At 42.0% G+C, this 22,225-nt stretch overlaps 1 protein-coding gene and 1 long non-coding RNA gene across 5 annotated transcripts in view; one reads left to right on the forward strand and one right to left on the reverse strand.

Annotated features, from left to right (window-relative positions):
• Window positions 1-19,183, forward strand: part of LOC130283260 (uncharacterized) — a 105,686-nt gene extending 86,503 nt beyond the window's left edge. Inside the window, exon 6 of the long non-coding RNA XR_008846624.1 lies at window positions 19,134-19,183. This is a non-coding gene — a long non-coding RNA (uncharacterized LOC130283260). The remainder of the gene's footprint in view (window positions 1-19,133) is intronic.
• The window catches only part of SLIT1 (slit guidance ligand 1), a 390,223-nt gene that overhangs the window by 39,389 nt on the left and 328,609 nt on the right, over window positions 1-22,225 (reverse strand). For all 4 annotated transcript variants that reach the window (XM_056532480.1, XM_056532484.1, XM_056532482.1 and 1 more), the window contains exons 26-28: window positions 19,770-19,933; window positions 16,845-16,969; window positions 7,023-7,117 (exon numbers count right to left, since the gene is read on the reverse strand). In XM_056532480.1, the coding sequence (XP_056388455.1) occupies window positions 7,023-7,117; window positions 16,845-16,969; window positions 19,770-19,933 (384 nt within the window). The remainder of the gene's footprint in view (window positions 1-7,022; window positions 7,118-16,844; window positions 16,970-19,769; window positions 19,934-22,225) is intronic.

A 22,225-nucleotide genomic window follows, 5' to 3' on the forward strand; every position in this document is an offset into this window, starting at 1 on the left:
GTGTCATACCCGCAACAATGACGTAAGCGTATGACTACTGTATGCAAAGTAAGATAGCTTGACGTAGAACCTATAACGGTGGTATGTTAACGTAACCTGACCTATTCATGAACGTAGAATCAGGACCAAGTAACCTGCTTAAAATAACGTATGTGTACGGAGACCTTTACTGGGTACCCGAAACAAAAGGGCAGATAAGCATCGCGTCATGCAAGTAGTAACTTATACGTCGAATGCTCGAACTTATGTAGCGCATGTGCCGTAGCAAATGCTATGATAGTAAGCGAAATTACGTAAGGTATACATACCCATATTATATCAACCAGACTCAGTTCACCCGTAAATGATCACTTTAATATCGATATGGCAGTCGTATCCTGGAAACGTGTCAGAACATACGACTATACAGTGCATCCCAACCTGAGGACGTGACAGGCATAACAGGTATACAGCTGCCTATGTGTGGTGATGTTATTGCTCTGAAAACGTGTCAGCAACAATAACCAAGTAGTATATCCCACCTGAGAATGAGTCAGGCATATCAGGTATATACTCCTCTATGTGACCTGCTGCTATTGCTCAGGAAAACGTGTCCGATACAATAGCCCAAATTATGTATTCCCCTGCTGCCGTGGCAGGCAGGCTGAGAATATCCACAACCTGTAAACGTGACATGATCCGAAATGGTTGAGAATGCTACTCAGTAACACGTGTCTAAACACAATGTACCATAGACACCTATGCTTACCACAGTGTGAAAACATGATCCAGTTATACTATAGCCTGATAAGCGTGTAATACCGTATGGAAGCCTACGGGTGTGTGTAAATTATATGGAAATTAATCGCATTGATCGTATGGAACACCACGTGTTATGCCGTGTAAACACATAAGCGTAGAATCACGTGGAAACCTGAGCGTGTACCACGTATGGAACATAAGCATGCTGTACCATATGGTGAACAATAGTATGCCGTGCCATATGGAAATATGGATGAAATATTGTAAGGAAACATCAACGTTTTAACCCATTTGGACACCTAAGAGTCACAACATATGAAACATAATCGTGTTATCCTGTATGGAAACTGAGCGTGTAACTGAATAAACGATCGTGTATACTGTACGGAATATGCAATCGCGTACACCGTAACGGGCAATACAATCGTGCCTACTATCAGAAGATACAAGCATGTAATCCGTATGAAAACTGCAATCGTGTATACTGTACAGACAATACCATCATGTATACTGTACGGAAAATACTATTGTGTATACTGTATGGAAAATACAAACGTGTATACTATATAAAAGCAAGAGTGTATACTGTACTGGAAATACAAGCGTGTGTACTGTACTGGAAATACTAGAATGTATACTGAACTGGAAATACGAGCGTGTATACTGTACTGGCAATACGAGAATGCATACCGCACAGAAAATACAATCGTGCATACTGTACGAAAAGTACAAACGCGTATACTGTACAGGAAAACACAAACGTATATAGTACAGAAAAAATACAAACATACTATATTGAAAAGTAATCGTGTATACCGTACTGGAAATACAAGCGTGTATACTGTACTGGAAATACTAGAACAACTACAGTACTGGAAATACTAGCGTGTGTACCGTATAACAATATAAGCGTGCATACTGTACTGGAAATATGATCACGTACACTGTACTAGAATATGAGCATGTACACTGTGTGATAGAGTGAGCGTGTATACTGTGTAAAAATACAAACATGTGTACCGTGTGAAACACCAGCGTAAATATTATATGAAAACACGAGCATATATATTGTGAGAAAACCCGAGCGTGTAATCTCTGGAAAAATGCAAGCGTACCTACCATACAGAAATACCAGCATGTATACTATATGAAAATATAAGCGCGCGTACTGTGTGCATATACAATCGCATACTCCGCATGCAAACACAATCACACATTCTATATGAAAACAAGCGTGTAAACTGTATGCAAATACAAGCATATATACTGTATGCAAACAAGCGTGGATTCTACCTGGGTGATACAAGCGCCTACACTGTAGGGAAACACAGCGTATATACTGTATGAAATCCAAGCGTGTTCGTGAAAATACAAGCGTGTCATACTGTATAAAAATATGAGCTTGTCACATTGCATGAAAACGAGCGTGTCATACTGTATGAAAATACAAGCGTGTCATATTGTATGGAAATACAAGCGTGTCATACTGTATGATAATACAAGCGTGTCATATTGTATGGAAATACAAGCGTGTCATATTGTATGAAAATACAAGCGTGTCATATTGTATGGAAATACAAGCGTGTCATACTGTATGATAATACAAGCGTGTCATATTGTATGGAAATACAAGCGTGTCATACTGTATGATAATACAAGCGTGTCATATTGTATGGAAATACAAGCGTGTCATACTGTATGATAATACAAGCGTGTCATATTGTATGGAAATACAAGCGTGTCATACTGTATGATAATTCAAGCGTGTCATTGTATGGAAATACAAGCGTGTCATACTGTATGATAATTTAAGCGTGTCATATTGTATGGAAATACAAGCGTGTCGTACTGTATGATAATTCAAGCGTGTCATATTGTATGGAAATACAAGCGTGTCATACTGTATGATAATACAAGCGTGTCATACTGTATGATAATTCAAGCGTGTCATACTGTATGATAATACAAGCGTGTCATATTGTATGGAAATACAAGCGTGTCATACTGTATGATAATACAAGCGTGTCATATTGTATGGAAATACAAGCGTGTCATACTGTATGATAATACAAGCGTGTCATACTGTATGATAATTCAAGCGTGTCATTGTATGGAAATACAAGCGTGTCATACTGTATGATAATACAAGCGTGTCATACTGTATGATAATTCAAGCGTGTCATTGTATGGAAATACAAGCGTGTCGTACTGTATGATAATTCAAGCGTGTCATATTGTATGGAAATACAAGCGTGTCATACTGCATGAAAATATGCATGTCATACTGCATGAAATTACAAGTGTGTCAAACTGTGTGAAAAATACAAGCGAGTCATACTGTATGAAAATACAAGAGTGTCATACTGCATAAATTACAAATGTGTCAAACTGTATTGTATGAAAATACGAGCGTGTTGTACTATGAGGACAATGCTAGTGTGTCTACTGTATGGAGAATACGAGTGTGTCTACAGTATGGAAAATATGAATGTGTATACTGTGTGGGAAATACCAGCGTGTATGCTGTATGGGAAATATGACCGTGTATACTGTATGAAAAATACCAGCACGTATACTGTGTAAAAATTGCAAGAGTGAATACTGTGGAAAAAAATACAACATCCATACAGTATAGAGATGCAAGCTTGTAATGCTGTATGAATATACCAGCGTGATCTACTGTATGTAAATACAAGTGTTCTACCGAACGGAACGTACCAGCGTGTGAATAATACTGGCGTGTCTACAGTATTGTAACTACCAGCATGAATGTTGTAAAAAAAATGCCAATGTGTATACTGTATGGTAAATACCAGCATGCATACCACATGGTGAAAACCAGCGCATATTCTGCACAAACATCAGTGTATACACTGTATGGCTGGAACCAGCGTGCATGCTGTATAGCGGATACCAGCGTGTATTGTCTGTAATGAGTACCGACATGTATACTGTATGGTAAATGTAACTGTGTATACAAGCGTGTATACAGTATGAAAAACCGTATGGAAAATACAAATGTAGACTGTATGGTGAATAGAAACGTGTACACTGTATGGTGAAAATAGAAGCGTATATACTGTATGGTGAATAGAAGCGTATATACTGTATGGTGAATAGAAGCGTATATACTGTATGGTGAATAAAGCGTATATACTGTATGGTGAATAGAAGCGTATATACTGTATGGTGAATAGAAGCGTATATACTGTATGGTGTATAGAGGCGTGTATACTGCATGGAAAATACAAGCGTGTATACAGTATGGTAAATGCAACTGTGTATACTGTATGGAAAATACAAGCGTGTATACAGTATGGTAAATGCAACTGTGTATACAGTATGGTGAATGCAACTGTGTATACTGAATGGTAAATGCAATTGTGTACCGTAGGGAAAATACAAGTGTATACTGAAGGAAAATCTATGCGTGTGCACTGTATGGTAACATGTAGTGACTGCACGGTATGAATGCTTTGAGTAACTGCACGGAGTGGAAGCTATGTGTGACTGTACCGTATGCAAACTATGAGTGTCTGCATGATGAGGACGCTATGCGTGACCGGGCGGTATAAATGCTGGGTGACTGCCAGGTGTGAAAACTGAGTGACTGTATAGAATGCGATTCTATGAGCGACTGTGCAGTATGAATGTTATGAGTAACTGTACGGCACAAAATTGTGAAAGGCTGTAGTGCATAGCCGCCACGTGAACCGTCAGCCACCACTAAACCTGGTCCGAGGTGACCCTGAATTCGGCAGGGAAAACCTGGGGCGGGGGGGGGGGGGGAGAGTTGAGCTGGGGACAACATTGTGAACCGCGGTGGCCGTGGGGAGCCGAGCCCTTAAATGATAAAGAGCTGCCGCCAGTCCTCCGTCTAACGCAGCCTGGCAATCGAGGATGATGCCGGTCAAGCCGCCCGGAGCCACGGGACGCGAGGATGAGACCCGGCGCAGACCCAGGTGAGGAACCGGCCAGGCACCGAGACAGCAGTGGGCCACGCCCCCCCCTGTGGCACCACTCGAGTGGGGAGAGAAGCCGAACTCGCCGCTTGGGCCACGGGGAGCGAAAAGGGGCGAGGACCCCGGTAAAAAGACTGGGGGCACTGGAACCGAGGCCGGGGCTGACCGAGGGTGCCCTCCGTGCTCCGGCTTACCTCCGGAGAGAGGGCTTCAGCGGACATGGCCACCCCGGCCGGCCCCGGCCGCTTACCGTTACCCTAAAGACCGGAACTCCTGCTTGTCAGCTGATCCCCAGTCACGTGACGTACAGCGTGACGTCCAACGTGCACCTGAACCTGCACGTGCTGGTATTTATACCACCCAGGCCCCTCCCATAAACCCAGGTTGTCATTCAACCTTTCACATATATATATATACATACCGTATTTTTTGCCGTATAAGACACAGTTTTTCTTCCCCCAAAACTGGGGGGGGGGGGGGGAAGTTGGTGCGTCTTATACGGCGAATACACCCCTATTGCGGCGGTCCCTGCGGCCATCAAAGGCCGAGACCCGCGGCTAATACAGGACATCACCGATCGTGGTGATGCCCTGTATTAACCCTTCAGACGCGGCGATCAAAGCTGACCGCCGCATCTGAAGGGAAAGTGACACTAAGCCGGCTGTTCAGTCGGGCTGTTCGGGACCGCCGCGATTTCACCGCGGCGGTCCCGAACAGCCCGACTGAATAGCTGGGTTAGTGCTTACAGGACACCGGGAGGGACCTTACCTGCCTCCTCGGTGTCTTCTCCGTTCAGGGATCCCCTGTATGGCCGGCGCTTTCCTTCCTCGTCATCACATCGTCGCGTATGTGCATCGGCGTGCGTAACGATGTGATGGCGGCGAAGGAGAGAGAGGATACCCGGCCGGCAGCAGAGACGTTCCAGAGCGACGGCGACAGCGATGGAGCGACATCCAGGGCAGCGGTGACGGGTCCGGAGCGGCGGGGACACGTGAGTATTACCTCCTATGCAGTGGTCTTCAATCTGCGGACCTCCAGATGTTGCAAAACTACAACTCCCAGCATGCCCGGACAGCCGTTGGCTGTCCGGGCATGCTGGGAGTTGTAGTTTTGCAACATCTGGAGGTCCGCAGGTTGAAGACCACTATTGGGTTCAAACGCCTGTGCGTCCTATAGGACGAAAAATACGGTATGTATATATATATATATGTATATATATATATATATATATATATATATATATATATATATATATAATGAATACCCTTTCTTTCTACAATATAAGACATATTGGTGCATCATATGGACATGTTCTAGAACAGTGTTTCCCAAACAGGGTGCCTCCAGCTGTTGCAAAACTGTCCGGGCATGTTGGGAGTTGTAATCTTGCAATAGCTGGAGGCAGACACTGTAATAGACCTTTTTGAGTTGCCCCAGGCTTACTCTTTATCTGGTGCTAATCCTGTCCATGAATTTAAATCCTGCTTTTCATTCTTTTATGGTTCCTTATACCCTTGTTTATGTTTCTCACACTGCATGCAGTTCACTGAGGAGGAGGGGGTGTTCCTTTGCTTGCCCTCACATCCCATGTGGGAACCTCCTCTCTCACCCCTCAGTGCTGACAACTGGCTTCTCTGTGCACTAAGGCTTTGTGACATGCCCCAGGCTCACACAGCAGGCTGATTGAAAGCCAAGCAGAGCACAGGCAATAGCTGCAGGTACAAGTGTTCTGGACAGTGGAGGGACCTTTGTATCAGCCGGGACACACAAGCAATAGCTGCAGGGACAAGACAGTGTTTTGGACACTGGAGGGATCTCTAGTGGTAAGAAGTATAAAACATTTTTGTCACCCAAAAATATACAAATTTTTTTAACCATTGTGTATCTAGCTAAGTTGATCGTGATCGGATGTGGGACATTGATCCCCATACTGGCTGAATAGTGCTGCAATAAGTATTTGTTTGTTTTCATTTTACAACCAATGTGTATTAGAAATATGTATATAAACATATTATTTGTATCATATAAAAAGTCTTGTGTAAACGACAGTGCCCATTTAAAGGGGTTATCAAGGAATAGAAAAACAGAGCTAATTTCTTTCAAAAACAGCTCCACGCTTATCTCCAGGTTGGGTGTAGTGTTACAACATTACTCGATTTATTTCAATGGAACTGAGCTGCAGAACCACACCCAACCTGGAGACAGACAGGGAGCGTTTAAAAAAAAAAAAAAGAAATTAGCTCTGTTTTTCTATTCCTCAATGATCCCTTTAAGATTTCTTACATACAATATGGAACAATCGCTTCCCATAATACTCACACAAACCCGCTGGCGTCATCTTTTGGGTGGCACGCTCCTTGGTTTTCACATGGGCTGCTGGAACAGGCGTTCAGAGAGATTTCGCAATTTTTTCCCTACAAAACAAGAAATACAAAAGCGATGTCTATGATAAAAAAATATAACAGTGTGAATTTGCATGCACAAAAGTGTTTAAAGGAGTACTCCGATGCTCAGCGTTTGGAACAAACTATTCTGAATGCTGGAGCCGACGCCGGGAGCACAGCCGTCATGCCCCCTCCCATAGACTTGCATTGAGGGGGTGGGGCGTGACGTCATGAGGGGGCGGGGCTATGACATCACAAGTTCCCATAGATTTGCTTTGAGTGGGTGGGGCGTGATGTCATGAGGGGGTGGGGCTATAACGTTACGAGCTTCCGGCGCCGGTTCCAGCATTCGGAACAGTTTGTTCCAAACGCTGAGCAGTAAAGTACTCCTTTAAAGGGGTTATCCAGGCAAAACCTTTTTTTATATATATCAACTGGCTCCGGAAAGTTAAACAGATTTGTAAATTACTTCTATTAAAAAATCTTAATCCTTCCAATAGTTATTAGCTTCTGAAGTTTTCTGTCTAACTGCTCAATGATGATGTCACGTTCCGGGAGCTGTGCATGATGGGAGAATATCCCCATAGGAACTGCACAGCTCCCAGGACGTGAGTCATCAGAAAGGAGTTAAACAGAAAACAACAACTCAACTTCAGAAGCTAATAACTATTGGAAGGATTAAGATTTTTTAATAGAAGTAATTTACAAATCTGTTTAACTTTCCGGAGCCAGTTGATACCGGTATATAAAGAAAAGTTTTGGCCTGGAATACCCCTTTAAAGTTTGCATGCTTATTTTTATCAAGGTTTTTATTGGATTTCAGAAGTCTATACAAAAGAAAAAAAAAACACCATCAGGCTGGGGGGGTGGAGGGGATCAAAAGATGCCCCAAAAAGTGCTATGCTCTCTATATGGCTTTTTTTTTGGTGCAGCCAGGTGTTAGCTTGATGTACATAATGAAATATGGATCGCCAGACCCACTTATTTTGGAGTTTTTTCACCCACATTTTTAGGCTCATGAGCAGATTTCCAAAATTGTAGCATGAGGGTATGGGTTATATTCAGGAAATCATGGTGTTTTTTTTCCATAGACTTCTGCATCTGACAATGACGGAAGTAAAGGGCCGCACCAGTGATCCAGTGATCGCTCATATAGCTTGGCCCACACCGTAATCGGGCCATGTAATGGTCTCCTTAATCTACTTCATCAGTGCTCGGATATGCCCATGTTATACTATCCTGTTATAAACAGCACCGAACCAACACCAGTCTACCCTCCAACTACCCCCACACACTGTCCGCAACACATTAGGTCCATGAACTTCCATCTCCACACTTGTCAAGCCACCAGCACCTTACTAGGGCCTAATGCTCATTGTTACCAGGTTTGGGCCTCATTCCCAGCATCCCAGCCTTGGTCTCCTTCAACCAGATCCCCCACTGAATTAACCCTTAAAGGGGTTATCCAGGAACAACCTTTTATATATATATATATATATATATATATATATATATATATATATATATCAACTGGTTTCACAAAGTTAAACAGATTTGTAAATTACTTCTATTAAAAAATCTTAATCCTTTCAGTACTTTTGAGCTGCTGAAGTTGCGTTGTTCTTTTCTGTCTAAATGCTCTCTGATGACACCTGTCTCGGGAACTGTCCAGAGTAGAAGCAAATCCCCACAGCAAACCTCTTCTACTCTGTTGCCAGACAGAAAAGAACAACTTAACTTCAGCAGCTGGTAATTATTGGAAGGATTAAGATTTTTTTTAAATAGAAGTAATTTGCCATGGGGATTTTCTCCTCCTCTGGACAGTTGCTAAAATGGACAGAGATGTCAGCAGAGAGCAACATTGGGGTCAGACAGAAAGGAAATCCAAAATGAAAATAACTTCCTGTGGAGCATATATAGCAGCTGATAAGTACTGGAAGGATAAAGATTTTTAAATAGAAGAAATTTACAAATCTGTTTAACTGCCCATTGTGTTGGATTGTCAATGTAACCCTCTTCTCTATATACTGTTATATACTACTATATACACAGCAGGAGAAATGCTAGCACAGGCTTCTAGTATCCGTATACACTGCTTTATACACTATATACACCGCAGGAGAAATGCTAGCACAGGCTTCCAGTATCCGTATACACTGCTATATACTACTATATACACCGCAGGAGAAATGCTAGCACAGGCTTCCAGTATCCATATACACTGCTATATACTACTATATACACCGCAGGAGAAATGCTAGCACAGGCTTCCAGTATCCGTATACACTGCTATATACTACTATATATACACCGCAGGAGAAATGCTAGCACAGGCTTCCAGTATCCGTATACACTGCTATATACTACTATATACAACGCAGGAGAAATGCTAGCACAGGCTTCCAGTATCCATATACACTGCTATATACTACTATATACACCGCAGGAGAAATGCTAGCACAGGCTTCTAGTATCCGTATACACTGCTTTATACACTATATACACCGCAGGAGAAATGCTAGCACAGGCTTCCAGTATCCGTATACACTGCTATATACTACTATATACTCCGCAGGAGAAATGCTAGCACAGGCTCACAGTATCTGTATACACTGCTATATACTACTATATACACCGCAGGAGAAATGCTAGCACAGGCTTCCAGTATCCGTGTACACTGCTATATACTACTATATACACCGCAGGAGAAATGCTAGCACAGGCTTCCAGTATCCGTATACACTGCTATATACTACTATATACACCGCAGGAGAAATGCTAGCACAGACTTCCAGTATCCGTATACACTGCTATATACTACTATATACACCGCAGGAGAAATGCTAGCACAGGCTTCCAGTATCCGTATACACTGCTATATACTACTATATACACCGCAGGAGAAATGCTAGCACAGACTTCCAGTATCCGTATACACTGCTATATACTACTATATACACCGCAGGAAAAATGCTAGCACAGGCTTCCAGTATCCGTATACACTGCTATATACTACTATATACACCGCAGGAGAAATGCTAGCACAGGCTTCCAGTATCCGTATACACTGCTATATACTACTATATACACCGCAGGAGAAATGCTAGCACAGGCTTCCAGTATCTGTATACACTGCTATATACTACTATATACACCGCAGGAGAAATGCTAGCACAGGCTTCCAGTATCCGTAGTTTCAGGTGCTCCAGAATGGGCAAAACAAAAATTGGAACAGGACCCTCAGTTTACGCAGAAGATTTTGTTCAGTGATGAGGAAACTTTTATGTGAATGGTGAAGTTAACAAACAAAACCACCGCTATTGGTCTGACACTAACCCACATTGGATAGATCCCTCCAAGACTGTTGGAACACAAAAATTGATGGTATGGTGTGGTATATGGGGTACAAAGATAGTGGGGCCAACACAATGGGCAGCACATTGAACACATTTTATAAGTGGTCAGAAGCTTGTAAATAACTCATGAAAGAATAAAGTTACGTTAAAACCAAGCACATCATTGTTTTTCTTGTGAAATTCCCAATAAGTTTGATGTGTCACATGACCCTCTTCCTATTGAAAAAACAAAAGTTGGATTCAAAATGGCCGACTTCAAAATGGCCGCCATGGTCACCACCCATCTTGAAAAGTTTCCCCCTCACATATACTAATGTGCCACAAACAGGAAGTTATTATCACCAACCATTCCCATTTTATCAAGGTGTATCCATATAAATGGCCCACCCTGTATATACTACTATATAGTCCAACATGCTGGGAGATGTAGTTTTGCTACAGCTGAAGGCACCCCTGGTTGGGAGACACTGACCTATACTATATACTGCTATATAGTCCAACATGCTGGGAGTAGTGGTTTTCGTTTACAGGCTGTATCAGGGCATGCTGGAAGTTGTAGTAGCTAACTGCTACTCCCGAATTTTACCCAAAAAGGGTACTGTTAAAAACTCCAGATCGGGGCACAAAAAATGAGCCATTCTACAGGCCCGTATAAAGAGAAATAAAAAAGTTATAGGGGTCAGAATAGGACAACATTCCCCCCTCCGCATATGTGTATCCTGTGATGTCACGCATATATAATTAATTATACAAATTAGCATGGCCGGTATTTTTGTGCGAGAAAGGTAGCAACCCTAGGTGGGGTCTAGCGGCACCTCTGAGTACCTTTTCTGTATCAGGCGTGCTCTCATTCACATCATTACTAGATTCAGACTCTATTGTATTAGATGAATCTTCTTGAACTCATGAACTTGCTTTTTGTTTTGCTCTGAAGAACGTGAAAATAATATCTCACAATCTTGTTTCGTGTGATTTGCATTTACCAGACTGAATTTTTCAAGATTTTTAATGGGCATAAAAACGTTACATTTTGGCACGAAACCTAAACCACACATATTTTGAAAGCAAGAAAAAAGTTAAAAAAAATTAAAGACGTAGTTCATATTCATATTCACAAGTGTGCACAACTACCACTACCAGTATGCCCTACTGCAAAAAAAAAAAAGTACAAATAATAAATTAAAAATCTTACAACCCCAACATCTGTCAAACAGCAAAACTGGTGCGCAAGGTGTAAATGCACCCAAAAGTGATCAAGGGAATATTAAGTCACCAAGAGAGTAAGGACCTGGATAGGTAAATTCCTATCCAGCATAATTTATTTTCAGATGATAGATAAGCGGTATTTATGCTCCATTACATGCAGGATTTAAGAGAATCTGACAACTAGTTCACCTGCACTAGACCCCATACACTGGGTTATAGTGTGGGTGAAGAGCTGTAAAATGAGGGGTTACTTACTGAAATCCGATGGTTAGGTGCAGAGTTATGCTTGTAAATCATTTTATTCCTAATAAGTACATTGGAGGCAGGGAGCCAGCTGGCCAAGCTCCCCTGTCTCCTCCATATTCCCCCGTAGGCCCCGACCATTCATTTTTATGCTAATGAACTAGCTGTCAGATTCTCTTTAAAGGGAAACACCAGGTAATATAGGCAAATTTGGTCTGATTAATATGTCTGCATTCCTTCAACTTAAATGTGCTAAAATTTGGTCCACTTTTGCACCATTCCATACATTTATTGTGTGTTTTGAACACTGCCAGGCTTTGTGTGACTTAGGCGTGTGGATTATATAGAAAGGGTGTGGATTAATTGGAAGGGGTGTGGCATCATGGGAAGAGGTAGTGACTTAAAATATACTAATATGTGCCACAATTTTGGTGTAGAATCCTGGGGTGCAAATGAAGCCCACAAGTAGATGGAACGAGAAGTTAGGCAGTCTAAAAATGCCTTCATTTTACACCTTTTTTAAACAGTCAATTAATTTAATTATTTTTTTCTAAAAATCGGACATTAAATTTGCATCAGATTCAATGGCTGATTTGGATTTGCCCCTAAAAAGGTACAGAGCACCTGGCGCAGAGAGTGTAAAGAGAGAGGGTGTGATACATTGCATTGCTGCTTAGCTTTTTTGTGACAGACAGAAAGTAACAATGCATAGTGTCAAATAAAAATAAAAAACATCGATATACATTGCTAACTTTAGAGGAGCAAGGACTCCTGTCACAATGACAGGAGTCCCTGCTTCTATATGTAGTTTCCTTGGTTCTATGGAAACTACATACTGAGCAGGAGGCATGTGCTATATTACTCCTGCTCAGTGAACATCTCCTGGCTAAAAAGTCATTTTTTGTAAAATTCAGAACAAACTTGATTTGTTTTGATTACATTTTTTCATCTCTGCTACTATCTACAATATCTAGAACATTGTTGGTGTGCCTTCAGTGTGCCTCCAGCTGTTGCAAAACTACAACTCCTAGCATGCCCGGACACATGCTGGGAGTTGTAGTTCTGCAACAGGTAGAGGCACAATGGTCAGGAAATGCTGGTCTACTTTATACTAGATACCACACAGAAGCAACCAAAATGGCTTCTAAAACCACCCTGCGGTCAGACAGCTACCAGAAAGCTACCAGTCTTCTACTTGAGCTATGGATGGAGGATGATTTTTTTTTTTTTTTTTTTTAAATAATAGTAAAAAAAAAAAAAAAAAAAAAAAGAAAATTGCTTAAATTTTTCCTGCAGCACCTGTCACACGGCAGGGAGGGGGGATACTCTACTAATAGATTGAGGATATGTAAAATATCAGCGTCTTCTAATTGTACATCCTTTACATCCAGGCGCAATCAGTACCTTTTGTTAGGTAGATCATTAGTGCGCGTATATATGCAATTGTGGGTGTATATAGACATGGAGATAGGGTTTCGTTTTTTTTCCAATAATTTTAAGCCTATAGACTTTCAGGGACTATCCTGCTTGACTCCCCTGAAAACACCTACACAAGTGAATTCACGCAAATGTTTATTTCAAAATGAAGTGGCCGCCAATTACCTGTTTGAAGAAGTAGACCTTTAGTTTTAACATGGAGTTTTCATTTTATTGTTTAACATGGAGTTTTTATTATCCCCCCTCCCCCCCCCCCCCCCCCCCCCCCCAAAAAAAAAAAATTACCAACCAGGGTTTCCAACCTCTTCTTCAGTCATTTCTGGCCAAAAGTGGCAAAAATTATGTATGGCCCCAAATATTTTTACTAATATGGTCCATCTTCCCACCCAAAATAGGCAAAAAGAGAAAATATAGAGGATAGCTACAGTAAATGTGTAATGCAAAAAAAATAAAAAAAAATAAGGCACAAACCAGTCCAAATGTATAGACTGCGGAGAAATCAACCTAAAGCGGAAATGTCAGATGGAATACAGGAGTGTAAAGAAGCCCCTGCCTAGATAGGGCAAGTCATCATGATTCCGGGCATACCTGTATGTCAATAGTCCTTTCCAGCGCTAAAATATTAGACTCTTTGTTAATATGTAAATCAGCCTCAAGTGACAAGGGGGCGGTCACCAGCATGGCAAGAGCCCTGGGTTACCCGCCATGCTTTTCTTAGTTACAGCCCCCATGTCTGCTGTCACTGAAAGGCAGGGTAGGTGTATGCAAGGGGGCACAGAGGAGGTAAGTAAGAGGAGATGGGCTGGTAACCCAATGCTCTTGAAGTGCTGAGGAAGGCCCTCTGGGCACTTGAGTCTAATTTTCATATTTAATGGGCACTGTCAAAATCAAAAACTTTTTTATATGTTGTACATCTTGGCAAAACATTAACCTTTCTAATATACTTCAAAAAATGTTTTATCTCCTTTTTATAAAAATCATGGCTTATAATAAAAAAGACCACTAGGGGTCCCCAAACCATCCAGAACATAATCCTGTTCGGCTGCAGCATCATCTTTGTCCCAGCTGAAGCACAGGCTGGGACAAAGTTCAGGAAGTGAGGGCGGGACTGGCACTCCTCTGTGCTCACTCCTGTCCTATCAGACTGCAGCATGAAAACAGACAGGAGGGGGTTATAGAGCAGCCGGCAGTGGTTGGATGAAGAAAAACAGCACAGCAGACTCAGGGAGGAAGTGAATGCATGGTGAGTGAGGGTGGGTTTAGTGGATAGGCCCCTTTCTGAGCAGTGGATGTCAGAATGAGTGAGCAGCAGAACAGAGGGATTTGTGAACCAAATACAGAAGCTAGACAAATAAAAAAATACATGTAAAGCATCTGCATGCCCTAGTGAGTAACTTATAGAAGCATAATTTTTTCTGAGATATAACAGGTACACTTTAAAAAGGGTATGCCTGAAGTCATGATGACTAGCCCTATCTGGTCATGTGCTTATTTTTGCCACTGCTTTCCTGCTGACAGGCATGATTTATTGGGGTTAGAAGATTAAAAGTTATCCCCCATCTATAAAATAGGAGATATTTAGCTGATCATTGGCGGTCCTACTGCTGGTACCCCCACCGATCACATAAATAGGGGTCAACTGTGAATGGAGTGGCAGTGTGCATGCATGATTGCTGCTTCATTCATTCTCTATAGCAGTGGTCTTCAACCTGCGGACCTCCAGAGGTTTCAAAACTACAACTCCCAGCATGCCCGGACAGCCGTTGGCTGTCCGGGCATCCTGGGATTTGTAGTTTTGCAACATCTGGAGGTCCGCAGGTTGAAGACCACTGCTCTATAGGACTTCCGAGCACTGTGTTTGGAAGTCCCATAGACAGATTGTGGTGCCATGGCCAAGCAGGGGTGTAACTATAGGGGGTGCAGAGGTAGCAGTCACACCGGGGCCCTGTTGCCTAAGGGTGTCCAAAGGCACCTCTGCCCCATAAGAGAACACCAGTATTATAAATGGCACATGGGGCCCTGATTTTGCATTGGGCCCTGAAGCTAGAAGTTACGCCTCTGTGGCCAAGAATACAGCCACATTAATGACTTGGGGGACAACTGACCAACATTCTGAAGATCGTCAGTAGAGATGAGCGAATTTACAGTAAATTCGATTCGTCACGAACTTCTCGGCTCGGCAGTTGATGACTTTTCCTGCGTAAATGAGTTCAGCTTTCCGGTGCTCCGGTGGGCTGGAAAAGGTGGATACATTCCTAGGAAAGAGTCTCCTAGGACTGTATCCACCTTTTCCAGCCCACTCAGAGCACCGGAAAGCTGAACTAATTTATGCAGGAAAAGTCATCAACTGCCGAGCCGAGAAGTTCGTGACGAATCGAACTTACTGTAAGTTCGCTCATCTCTAATCGTCAGGAGTGTTTTCTGGATAGGGGATAACATTTTTTAGGATTACCCCTATAACCATGTTTGTCATGGTGATTACACCAATGCATGCATATAGAGCAAGCTAGAGATGAAGTAGAGGCTTTTCTCATCCAAGTAGTATTGCTTGAAATTGGTCAATGTTTTCTGATTATGGTGCCTACAGCTGTTGCAAAACTATGACTCCCAGCGTGCCCGGGCATGCTGGGAATTTTAGTTTTGCAATAGCTGGAGGCACCCTAGTTCGAAAACACTGCTATAGGTGTTAGCTGCACATTCATCACTTTTGAGTAGATGCATAAATTGTAATGCATTCGAAAAACATGTCTGCTTTCTTCCAGTGCCACAATGGTATATGGGTTGTGTGCGGTATTGCAGCCTGGATCTGTTAATTTTAACAGAGCTGAGCTGCAATACCAGGCACAACCTATGAACAGGTGTGGCACTGTTTTGTGGAGCCAAGTTTTTCTCATTTCAGTTTTTAAAGGGGTTATCCAGGAATAGAAAACAGCACCACACATGTCCTCAGGTTGTGTGTGGCATTACAACTTAAAGGGGTTATCCAGGAAAAAACATTTTTTTTATATATCAACTGGCTCCAGAGAGTTAAACAGATTTGTAAATGACTTCTATTAAAAAATATTAGTTCTTTCAGTACTTATGATCTGCTGAAGTTGAGTTGTTCTTTTCTGTCTAAGTGCTCTCTGATGACATGTGTCTCAGGAACTGTCCAGAGTAGAAGCAAATCCCCATAGCAAACCAACTCTACTCTGTGCAGTTCCCGAGACAAGCAGAGATGTCAGCAGAGAGCACTGTTGCCAGACAGAAAAGAACAAATCAACTTCAGCAGCTCATAAATACTGAAAGGATTAAGATTTTTTAATAGAAGTAATTTACAAATCTGTTTAACTTTCTGGAGCCAGTTGATATATAAAAAAAAGTTTTTCCCTGGAATACCCCTTTAACTCCACTCACTTAGTAGAACTGAGGTGCAATACCACACATAACCTGAGGTCAGGGGAGGTGCTTTTTTTTTATTTTATTTTTTTTAAATACTGGATAACCCCTTTTACGTCAACGACACCATCTCTTACCTTAAAGCCTTGCGGACAGATGCATTTATAATACTCCACTGGTTCATTCTGACAGCTGCCTTGGTTTCGACAAGGGCTGGACAAACATGGATCACATTTGGCCTGTATACTCAAGCTTGGCGACCCTGTGGGAATTCAAACCAGAATAAAAAGTAAGAAAAAAAAAAACCAATATGGCGGTCATAAACCTTAGCGCTGAATTTGAAAAGCCAATTTCAATAATGCATTGCAGTATAATAGTCGTCCATCAGAGAGAGAGCGTAACGTGGAACGCGGGGCCGTAAATCAGATTTCTGCTGCTTTAACCCGTAAGGAGTAACATAAATACACTGACCCTAAAATAATGGAGCGGGGTCGGAGAGCTTTAGCTGGGAGTGTAATGTGTAGTGATTGTGAGGGACAGATGGAGGAGGTTTTTGTGAAGCCCCCACATTATATCCGAGCTGAAGGTCATTTTAATCAGCGGCGGAGAGGAGGAATGGAGGGCTCAGACCTGTGCAGCTGCACGAGAGGACGTACGTGATTGGAACGCGCTGGAGATCACATAGTGACAAGAGCAGCGCGGCAGCCAGCAAAATAAGTGCGGCTCACGGGGAGTGCGATAGCGAGAAAGGAAAAACCGCACGCTACAAAGGAGAAACCCCTTCTGGTCTGAAATCTAACACTTCCTCCGGGTGTAAACAAAAGGGATTTGTGAGTGCGCGCTTCCAGCAGAGAGGGATAGAGCGCAGGCCAGCTTTTCATTTTGGCCTTGTTGTTTACAGCTATTTAACCCCCTAAAAAATCAATAGTGGCTACTGTAAAGGAATAAATGTGGGCGAAAGAGAATATATAGACCCTATTCTTATCAATGGGCCTCGGAAGGGTTTCATAGAGTGTCCATTTGGATGGGGATGTGGCAACACAAAGGAAAAAAAGCCAGCATGGGGGATCAGTCTTTTAGCAGCCATGAATTACTATATATATATATATATATATATATATATATATATATATATATATATAAAAAATTGAAGAGGGAAGCAGCACTCCGGAAAAAAGTGAAGTCGGTGCACGCAGACACGGTCCTTGGTCAGGGGTCCAAAAGTAGACAATAAATTGGAATAAATCCGCAGCACACAAGTCCAAATAAAGTGAAAAAATGAAAAAATGTATTCCATAAATAGGTGAATGTTACAGCGACGTTTCAACCAGCTCTCCTGGTCTTTCTCAAGCCTGGAGGCTTGAGAAAGACCAGGAGAGCTGGTTGAAACGTCGCTGTAACATTCACCTATTTATGGAATACATTTTTTCATTTTTTCACTTTATTTGGACTTGTGTGCTGCGGATTTATTCCAATTTATTATATATATATATATATGTATATATACACACACATATATCCCATATATACATACAAAAAAACATATATGTATATATAAAACTCAGTATGTTTCTACATATGTAAGTATGTTCCAGCATAACTTCTGAACGTCTGTAGATACTGAGATATTTCAATTAAACTTGATTAGTTTAGAAATGTCTCAATAGGAATAATTGCTGCAGCCTGAGAGTAAAACTGCAGTTAAATAATACTTTACCATCACGGTGGAAGTCCCATGCAAGTCTATGGTATATTTCCTGGTCACATTCCTCTGGGGCTGCGAAAGTTGCCCAAGAGTTTTAAACATTCTGCCGCTGGACAAATGTAATGGTAAAGTATGATTTAACTGTCCAGCAGGCAGGTGCAAAGAATAGTTAATGTGGGGGCAGGGAGAGGGGGTGGGGTGGTCGGGGAAGAGAATATTTATTGCAAGCTGAGAGAAGAGTGAGGGGGGATAGAAGATATCAGTGCAGAGGCAGGGAGAGGGGACGGCAGTGCTGCTGCAGTGAGGTATGTGGGGAGGAAGAGCAGCCTATCACTGCAGGGTTTAAGAAGGCTGGGAAAGCTGGGTGGCACCCAGTTTTCCCCATCTCCTGAAGAGCTCCAATATGGCTTTACCAGACAGATATTCTCTTCAGGGAACTAGGAAAGCTGGGTGGTAAGGTTTATCTGTCTGGTAAGCCATATTGCAGATATGCAGAGAAGTAGCAGATCTTACAACGCTGTTGTAAAAACCAATAGTGATGATCAAGGGCGCGCCTGCTTCCGAAACGTGTCCATTACAGTTGAGCGGTGTGACAGCACGGTGGTGTTGTTTTTCCCTTTCTATGTTATTTAAAAAGGATTCTAATAAAGTGCACATTTTAGCAGTGCTGGATCGATATCTACTCTTCTCTACTCTTTGTAAACAAAACTACAACTTCCAGCATGCCCGACCAGCCAGTATGACCAGGAAGTACAGAACTAAGATCCCACCTAGTGTTGCTCGCGAATATTCGCAATTCGAATTTTATTCGCGAATATCGCATATTCGCGAATTTGCGAATATTCGCAAATATAGCGCTATATATTCGTAATTACGAATATTCTTTTTTTTTTTTTTTTTTTTTTTTCACAGTACACATCACAGTGATCACCCCTCTCTGCTTCCAGCTTGTGTGGTGTAAGATGGCTCCAATACTACTGTGTGAGACTGGCGCGCGAATTTTCGCATATGCGAATTTTCGCATATGCGAATTTTCGCATATGTTAATTTTCGCACACACGAATATTCACATGTGCGAAAATAAAACGAGAATATTACGAATATGAGAATATTCGCGAATATGACGAATATTCGTCCATATATTCGCGAATATTCGCGAATTCGAATATGGCCTATGCCGCTCAACACTAATCCCACCAAACAAACTGATTTTTGGGGCAGACAGGTAAGCAATGCTAGATACTTCTGCAGCATTTTTATGTGTTTTTTTTTTTTTTTACCCAACAATGGAGAACCTCTATAATACACACACCCTTATTTCTAAGGACACAAGACGGTGACATATGGATTTTCTTACCGTTGCATTCAAATTTTTTAGCCGGAGTGGTAAGGAGAAGCTTCCCATCCATATCAGGGGGTCCAGTGCAGCGGGCAATGCCAGGCTCTTTGTAACCAGTCTTCACCCAACTTGACAGCCAGCGGAGATTACAATCACAGTAAAGTGGGTTGGCACCAATTGCTCTAGTAGAAAAAAACACAAAAGCCAAAAACAACTTATTCACTGTCAAGAGATTCTGCAGCAGCAACAATAAGCGGAAACAGACTGGTCATAATGCTTTTTATAATTCTTTTAATATATATATATATATATATTTGTAATACCTTTGACAATGCTAAACCCACATTGCGTTTCTTATTGCGTTTTTTTTCTCCCATAGACCTCTATGGCACAAAAATGCCAAGATTTTGTAAAAAGCAAAACAAAACAAAAAAACACCATTGTCTGAACATGCTGTAATGTTGAAGAACTGCCACTGAGCCCAAAACTGCCGAAAAACGCAGAAGGAAAAAACACCATGTGTGTTTGGCGTTTCATAAATCTCGATTGACTTTAAAGGGGTACTCCGGTGGAAAACATTTTTTTTTTTTTTTTAAATCAACTGGTGCTGGAAAGTTATACAGATTTGTAAATGACTTCTATTAAAAAATCTTAATCCTTCCAGTACTTTTTAGCAGCTGTATGCTACAGAGGAAATTCTTTTCTTTTTGAATTTCTTTCTTGTCTTGTCCACAGTGCTCTCTGCTGACACCTCTGTCCGTGTCAGGAACTGTCCAGAGCAGCCAAAGGTTTGCAATGGGGATTTTCTCTGGCTCTGATATGGGCACTAGGTGTCAGCAGAGAGCACTGTGGATAAGACAAAAAAGAAATTCAGCATGTAGCATACAGCATACAGCTGCTAAAAGGTACTGGACGGGTAAAGTTTTTTTTTTTAATAGAAGTCATTTACAAATCTGTTTAACTTTCTGGCACCGGTTGATTAAAAAAAAAATGTTTTCCATCGGAGTACCCCTTTAAGCGAACATCTGGCAAAAAACATATAGTGCAATTGGTTTCTGGCAGCTGTAATTCCGCTTGCGGATCACAGTGGAATATCCGCATGCAGATTATGTTGCTACCCATTGACTTCAATGAGCAGCAACATTATGCGCTTGCGGAATTTCTGCTGGGGAATTTATTTATTTTTTTATTTTTTTATTTCAGCTGCAGGAAACCCTCTTTTGATGCACTACATGTGACCCTACCCTAAATTTGTTTTTTTTTCCTGTTGGGATATATCTCTGTATTTAGGGGATATGGAGCTGGTATATACTTACCGGTAGGTTGTAAGGTTGTGGGTTATTTGTTATGGTTTCCAAAATTTTGAAAAATTGCTGCAAAATATCTGAGAACTTGCGAACACAGCCTTGTCACTAAATCCTTTACGACAATTCCAGGGTTATAACAGCCGAATAAGTAAATGAAACGTCCCACCAGGTGGCGCTGCCGAGCAGTCCGCACAATGGAATAAATTGCTGAGGGCAGTGTCAACATTTGCAAACATACGAAAAAAAACTTCCTCGCTGCTATTTTGCCTTTTGTTTAACAGCTGTGAGGCACCGTGTGCTCAGCCGCCATAAATCACACTGTAAAGAAAAGCATTCCTGGAGATACTCCGCCGGGAATTGTTTTTTTTTTTTGTTAAGTATGAAAAGCGGTTACACCGAGCGCCAAACCAAACAAAAGGCTGATTAAAAGAAGGAACCAGTTTGGCAGCGCTCCCTGGAAACAAACACACAACGCTCTCAATGAACGCACAACTACAAAGGCCGCAACCCGAGAAAACACAACAGGTGGAGGTGAAGGGGTAGAAATTCAAAATTCGTGAAAATATTTGCGTTTTTTTTTTTTTTTATAAAACCAAAGTCACAGTCCTATAAGCTCCGAAAATTGCCCTGGACGCTGCATAATAGCTGCTGACACACACTCATATAGGTGCTGGAGCTTCTCAACATACAAAAGCAGTGTTTCCCAATCAGTGGGCCTCCAGTTGATGGAAAACTACAACTCCCAGCATGCCCGGACAGCCTTCGGCTGTCCGGGCATGCTGGGAGTTGTAGTTTTGCAACAGCTGGAGGCGCTCTGGTTGGGAAACACTGTAACACTATAATAGAGTGCATAATAAAGCAGGCCATGGAGGGCCTACAGATGTAGAACAAGAGGCTCAGAGACCTGGTGGGTGTGTATGAAGCTTTATGGGGTTATCCCATAATTATCTCCTATCCACAGGACAGGGGGGCAACTATCTCATCGATGGGATTACTGTCAATGAGACCAGAGCAGTGACCAACCATGCATGCTGCCTGTCCATTCACCTGCGGGAAACTGACCTCTGACCTCCCACCGATCAGCTAGTTGTGCCCAATTGTGTGGATAATGGATAACTTTAAACGTTGGGATAACTTTTAAATTTTTGTCAAACTTGAACAGTCAGC

The sequence above is a fragment of the Hyla sarda genome, chromosome 7 (assembly GCF_029499605.1).
Source record: "Hyla sarda isolate aHylSar1 chromosome 7, aHylSar1.hap1, whole genome shotgun sequence".
In the NCBI taxonomy this organism is placed as follows: domain Eukaryota; kingdom Metazoa; phylum Chordata; class Amphibia; order Anura; family Hylidae; genus Hyla; species Hyla sarda.